Here is a 6,950-nt window from a genome sequence, read left to right as displayed (position 1 = left end):
ATAATTGTTATGTCAATTATACCTCATTAAAAATTTAAATAAAATAACATTGACTCAAATAAATAAATGTAGGGTAACATTGTTTGTTGCACTGTGTATCATGTTTACTTTATATTCTCTTTTTCTTTCTTGCCCAAATAAAAAAAAATGTTGATGAAGAATTTGTAACAAGAGACAGTGCTTATGTTGTAATGTTAAGTGGGAAATGCAGAATATAAAATTCAATATACAATAAAGTCTAAACTATATTAAATGCATAGAAAAAAGACCAGAAAGAAACACACCAAAATATTAATGGTGGCTTGTCAGTCTCTCAATTTCACTTTAGCACAGTATAACCCTTTTTCTACAGTCAGCTCCTGGCCTGTTGCTCCCTCTACTCTCCAACTCTCTCTCTCCCTACATCCTACCTCTTTCTAAGAATTTTCTATTTCATCCCATGGTCTGACCTTGACTAAAAGACTACTGATCAGGGCTCCATTCCTCCTGCATTTCTTCTTTACTCCAAACCAGCCCAGCACTAGCTTCAGGATAGTCTCCCTTTTCTACACATTAGCTCTTATCCACCTTCCCCAAATCCAGAAAGGAGTGTAATGGGGACATAAGATGCATTAATAAGCGATGACCTTGAACAGACAGTTGGAAGATGTTTCAAGTCTTTAACCCACACGACTGAAGAGGGGCCCAGACTGGCCCACTAATGCTGGTGTCTCTGGTGGGCTCATGTGAAGCTGGTGCTGCAAACGTTGAGAAAACTGCAAACTGGATTCACCAAAGAAAGGAACTGCTGCTGTCAGAGTGATACCCAGGGGAGCAGAAAGTGGACTGGAAGACAACAAAAAAGTAACAAGAAGCTGACAGAAAAGAAGCAAGTCCTTCCTCCTGCCTTTCAGTCCTCTCCTGGCGTCCCCTACTGGTAGAGCCACCTGGAGCCAGCTAACAAAGTGGAAATGTCCCAGAGCACAAACCGAGGACTAGCTCCAGCATCACAAAGTTAGTATAGAATAGCGGGTCGGTTTGGGGCTGATAGACAATGACCAAATAACTGCCAGAGGGACTCCTTTGATACTCAGCATCTGCACAAACCCTTCTACACATATTTAAACATCCATATAATAAGAAGACATCTATCTCTCCCTTATTTAGTTACATGCAACTATCCTATGTACAAAGACATTCTCCTCCCCTTAAAGTGAGGAGAAGCCATGCCCCAACACTCATCATGTCCATTTCTGGGAGTCAATCACACCATCCACCTCTATGATATTTTAGTTACTCCTTAAATTATATAACAGTCTTACCGATTTTCTATTACCCAAAGACTAAAGTTTAAAGCTAACCTCTAACAAAGCTTATATTAAGAAGAGGAGGAATAAAAATAAGAAAATAGTTCATATTTACAAAATCCATGCACACACATACACAACAAACAGTAGAGAAAATATATGTAGCTGTATAATCCTCATTCTTGCAGCTGGTCATGAAGCCATAGTTGATATTTAAAACTTGTTTCTGCTAATCATTCTACATTCTGTTTCCTTTTTCCATCAGTAAGCACTTCGTTAGTCTAAGTTTTTACCTACTGAGGTGACCCAAACCTTCATTCCTGAGTGCTCAGTTGTCCTGCCTTGATTGGTTGCTGAAATTTCCATTAACTTTCACTATTGGATACTGAAATACAAAGAGATGCTCTTTGTATTGGGTTGAAGATTGGGTAGCCCTTCCTACCCAAAGTGAATCAGCAACCCAATTTTCCCTTTGTAATCAGGATCAATCTTCCCATCCAATAAAGCAACTCCCTTATTTATCTGTTGGTTCAGTGGTATGAGGAACACTAAATGTCCAACTGGCAGTTTCATTTTCCAATTCAGTAGAAGAACCACCATTGTGGCCCCTCCTGGAAGCATTCCTACCCTGGAAATCAAGACCTTCAGATCAGTAGAGTTTGATGTTATGGGATGAAAAGCAAAAATTCTGCAAGCAGATTTTTAGGTATAATATTGAGAAGAAATATTCCTACTTTCTTAATTCCTATATTTATTCTGGCTGTGGAAAAGACAGCATCACTTATTGGTCTCTGATTCAAAATATATATTGCATTGTGTAAGATAGCACCACATTTGTTCAGGATATTGTCTTCAGAGTGACTGAGTCTTGAGTAAGCCATCCCACTATTCTATTATATTAGGCCAGATGCTTCTGGGTGACGGAGTATACAGTGTGATCAGTGAATTTCATGGCATGAGCCCATGGCTGCATTTCTTTTGCTGTAAAATGAGGTCCTTAATCAGAAGCAATGTTTACAGAATATAATGAAAATGGATGAGGCATTCTATGAGTCCACAAATGGTGGTGGGAGCAGAAGCATCATAGGCAACGAAAGCAAATCCATACCAAAATATGTGTCTATCCCAGTAAAAAGATTTCTGTCCCTTTCCATGAGGGATCTGGTCCAATATAATCAATGAACCAGCAAGTGGCTGGCTTGTTCCTTCGAGGAAGGGTGACAAATAGGAGACCCAGTTTTGGCCTGTGCCCTTGGCTAGTTAGTCACTCAGGAGTCACAGTGTAGCAGGCTACAAGGTCAGCTTTGGTAAGATAATATTGCTGAGCCCATGTAGAGCCTCCACTTCAGAGAACATGGCCACTCTGCACCTGGGTCCATTGAGAAAGCAATAGGGTAGCTGGATCGATGGCTGATGGACAATAAGAGACGTTCATTTTGTCCACCTGATTATTGAAAGCCTCCTCTTCAGACAATGCCTTTTAGTGAGTATTTGCATAGAACACAAATATCTTCACATTCTTCCCATTCTGAGAGGTCCATCCACATATCTCTTTCTTCAGACCTTATTGTATCAATCTTCCAAACTTGACCTCTCTGAGTCCCTGACCATCCAGCCCAAATGTTAGCAAGTGTCCATGAATCACTGCATATCCATACTTCTGATCATATGTCAGTCCAGACAAGGTAGACAATCAAGTGTGTGGCTCCAAACGATGCTTGTTAGGAAAATTTCCCTCCATTAATGGCTTTCAAGGCCACGTCTCATTGGGAATGGAATGATGCAACGATCCACCTCTCCTTGGTGCCAGTATATTATGCAGAACAATTTGTAAACCAGTCCTGGCTTTTTCCTTCTCAATCAACCAATCGTAAGAAGCTCTCTGTAGGGCCATCGATAAGGACTGAGTGAGAGAAAGGGTCACTGTTGTGGGACTATTCATGTAATAAACTGCACAGTTGTAAGGATTTCATCCCCAATTATATATTTAGCAATTTTATAAACTTGCAATACAAAATAGAAATACTGTAGCTACACTTGAACACCTAGTAAAGTCAAATGTATTTTAAGCATTTTTATGTTAATGTTTGACTCAGGAAAACCTATTGCAACATATCTAAAAAAAATTTAAGGACCCAAAGTCTTTATGCCCACAGCACAAACACAGCTGTAATGTCATATTTCTCACTAGTGAAAATAATATTTCCCTGAGACATAATCATGGAAACATGTTTATGGAGAAATTTCAATCTGTTGTCACATGTATCTTCACAGGAAAATGACTGAGCTAGCATCAGTTTTTGCAGTAATATAAATATAACTTCAACAAATCCTTGTAGGATTTCTCGCAGCAAACACATTGCCATTTAAATAATATATTTCATTAGTATATTCTAGAAGAAAACACATCTTACTTCAGTAATATACTTAAGTAACATGTTTTGCATGTTATTTATAACTTGACATTTCTCAGATTAAATATCTTTTTTAATTTTCATATGAATACATTTTGGCAACAAGCAAAACAAAACTGTTTGCTTAACCAATGGTTAAGGGCATTATCAATAGCCAGATTACTTGCACTCAAAATCTGGCTCTGAAACTTATTAGCTCTGCTACCTTGGGCAAACTATGTAACCTGTGCCTCAGCTTTCACATCTATGAAATGGGGATAATAATAGTACTATGGTATTATTTTGAGGGTTAAGAAGTTAGTATATGTGAAGTCCTTAGAACTAATGCTTAGCATTTATAAGTAATATTGAAGACCTAGCTGCATTTCCTGAGGTAGCTCAACAGAATGACTAGAGCCAGACTGACAGTTTCTAATCTCAGCTCTACAGGTTATTAACTGAATAACATTAGACAAGTTGATTAACCTTTTTGTACCTCAGTTTCTTCATCTGTAAAATGGGAATGATAATAATACTTGCCTCATAGAATTATTGTGAACTGATACACATAAAGTACTGTGGCTGGCACACAGTAAGCTTTATACAAATACTTGCTTTTACCAGCAGCTTGCTTACCCTGAATGCTAGAGAGTCTTGAAAGTCCTAACAGCTTAGTGAATTTTCAGGTGGCCCATCCTCCCCAGATCCCACTGAATACTCCTATGGGGCAACCAGGCCAACCACCAGGATTCCTTCTGCCCAGTGTTCCCTGTGGCCTTCCAGGCAACCAGAAGTTTACATATAATTATAATGATTTCTATTTTAGATTAAAACAACAAGGAGAGAGGTATAGTATCAGCCAAAAGTTGTAATATATTTGAGTTGGCTCTGGTTCTACTCGAACTATTTTTTATCTATGTATTTTTTGCATCTAAATATTTATCAAAGTATTTATCATTTAGCTTCTCTGGTCTTCAATTTTTTCACTTGTAAAATGAAAAGATTGTATGCAAAATCACTCATATCACTTCCAGGTATAAAATTCTAAAACTCTAGCATTCTGTCCATGTGATAGATGGTATTTGGTGTGGTGTGGTCTGAGAAAGAGATGAACTCTTAGTTGCTATTTGAATCAAGTCCATAGCTCAAATACCACTCACTGTTGGTGGCAGCTGCCTAAACTGTAGGTTTCTATGAATCCTATAATTTTTTTGTTATTATGGAGAAAAAGGACCAAAATAAATTGGAATGTTTATAATGATATGTATTTCTAAGACTAAACTGCTATAAAACTCTTGAACTACTTTGAAATAACAGAACTTTATAGGTTTCAACGTTTTTAAAATCCTTATAAATCCAAGAATAAATTTTAAGTTTAAATGAGGAATATGTAAAAGTTCTTCACACAGTTAATACATTTTACAAATGCAAGATGAGATCATTTTTTAAAACGTATTGCAGTGACATTGGTTAGTAAAATTATATAGGTTTCAAATGTACAGTTCTATAATACATCATCTATATATCACATTGCGTGTTCACCACCCAGAGTCAGTTCTCCTTCCATCACCATATATTTGACCCCTTTTTACCCTCATCTACCACCCCTCCCCCTTTAACCTCTGGTAACCACTAGATTGTTTCTGTGTCTATGAATTTTTGTTTCTTTGTTTGTCTTGTTCCTTTGTTGCCTTCAGTTTTATATCCCACATATGAATGAAGTCATATGGTTCTTGACTTTTTCTGTCTGACTTATTTCACATAACATGATAATCTCAGGATCCATCTATGTTGTCACAAATGGCAGTATTTCATCTTTTCTTGCCACTGAGTACTATTCCATTGTGTATACATACCACATCTTCTTTATCCAATCGTCTATCGAAGGACACTTTGGTTGTTCCCATGTCTTGTCCACCATGAATAATGCTGCAATGAACATAGGGGTACATATATCTTTACTGATAAATGTTTTCAGATTTTGGATGTAGATAGATACCCCAAAGAGGAATCACTGGGTCGTAACTGTCTAATCTTAACTTATTTTAACCAAAGAGCTTTATAATAATGGAGATGGAAACCTCTGGTTGTTTAGCAAGCATATAGAAGTCATAGATTCTAAACTCACCTCAAAGCATTTCTATGTGATAAGATGTTCAAGTCAGATTTCATGTATATGAAGTCATGCCAGTTGCTTGGAGGATAAGCAGCTTTACTCTGATGGTTTTGAATTTCCACATTTGCTTTCAGCTCCTCTGCCAGGGGCACATACTCCTCCCACTCTGTCCAAACCCAGATAAAGTTCTCTGATGTTTTTAATAGCAAGGCATTTTTGCCTACCACCTTTTTACTTTGATCAGATAGTGGAATGACTAATCTGTTGGCAAAATTTGTTCATCTATTATTATGGCTCTTAGTGGTTCATATATTATTATGGTGGTAGTGGTTAATTCTATAGTATTCTTTAAAATTCAGCTTGGGTTTGTCTTTATAGTAATATAGTGATGCATTTATCAATGCATATTTGAAAGACAATTTTTGGTGCAAAATAGTGCAAAACCACATCATACGTGGCATAATGTTTACAATATTAGCACACCTCTTCACATACTCTGCAGCAGCACCTTGATGTTTTTTATCAATGTTTCTTAATCATATATTCATTGTTTTGATAATCACCTCAGTAGATGTCCAGGATTAACTAGATCGTTCATATCATATATGTGATTTTTTTCAATTTATATTTCAATTTAATACAATAAAATTCAGTCTTCTATGAGTTTTGACTAATGCATAGAGTCATATTAACCACCCCAGTAGTTATCATGTAAAACAGTTCCATCATCCAAAAAAGTTCCCTCATAGGGCCGGCTGAGTGGCTCAGTTGGTTAAGAGCTCACTTAAGAGTGTGAGCTCTGAGCAACAGCGGTTCAATTCCTGGCCCGAGCTGAGTTGCCAACAGGTGGCAGAATGGCTCAAAAAAAAAAGAACAAAAAAGTTCCCTCATGCAGCTCCTTTTCAGTTAACCCTACCCCAACCTCTAACTCCTGGCAACTACTGATCTGATCTCCATCCTAGGGCTGCTTTTTCCAGAACATCATACACATGGAATAATACAGACAGATATGTGTAGCCTTTTGAGTCTGGCTTCTTTCACTTAGAATAATGCATTTGAAATTCATTAATGCTATTGCTTATATCAATAGTTTGTTCCTTTTTATTGTTGAGTAGAAATTTATTACATATACATGTTTCATTTTATATATATATA

The 6,950-nt window shown here is 37.1% G+C and overlaps 1 protein-coding gene across 1 annotated transcript in view; it reads right to left on the bottom strand.

The window, feature by feature from the left end:
• Nucleotides 1-659: 659 nt before the first annotated feature.
• LOC109392181 (protein ZBED8-like) overlaps nt 660-6,950 on the bottom strand; it is a 28,662-nt gene continuing 22,371 nt past the window's right edge. Inside the window, 1 exon segment of the mRNA XM_019660423.1 lies at nt 660-825. Coding sequence (XP_019515968.1) covers nt 660-825 — 166 coding nt within the window.

This window comes from Hipposideros armiger, unplaced genomic scaffold, assembly GCF_001890085.2.
Source record: "Hipposideros armiger isolate ML-2016 unplaced genomic scaffold, ASM189008v1 scaffold_318, whole genome shotgun sequence".
Classification (NCBI taxonomy): Eukaryota; Metazoa; Chordata; class Mammalia; order Chiroptera; family Hipposideridae; genus Hipposideros; species Hipposideros armiger.
Note: the sequence above shows the minus strand (reverse complement) of the source record. Positions and strands in the feature narration are given on the sequence as shown.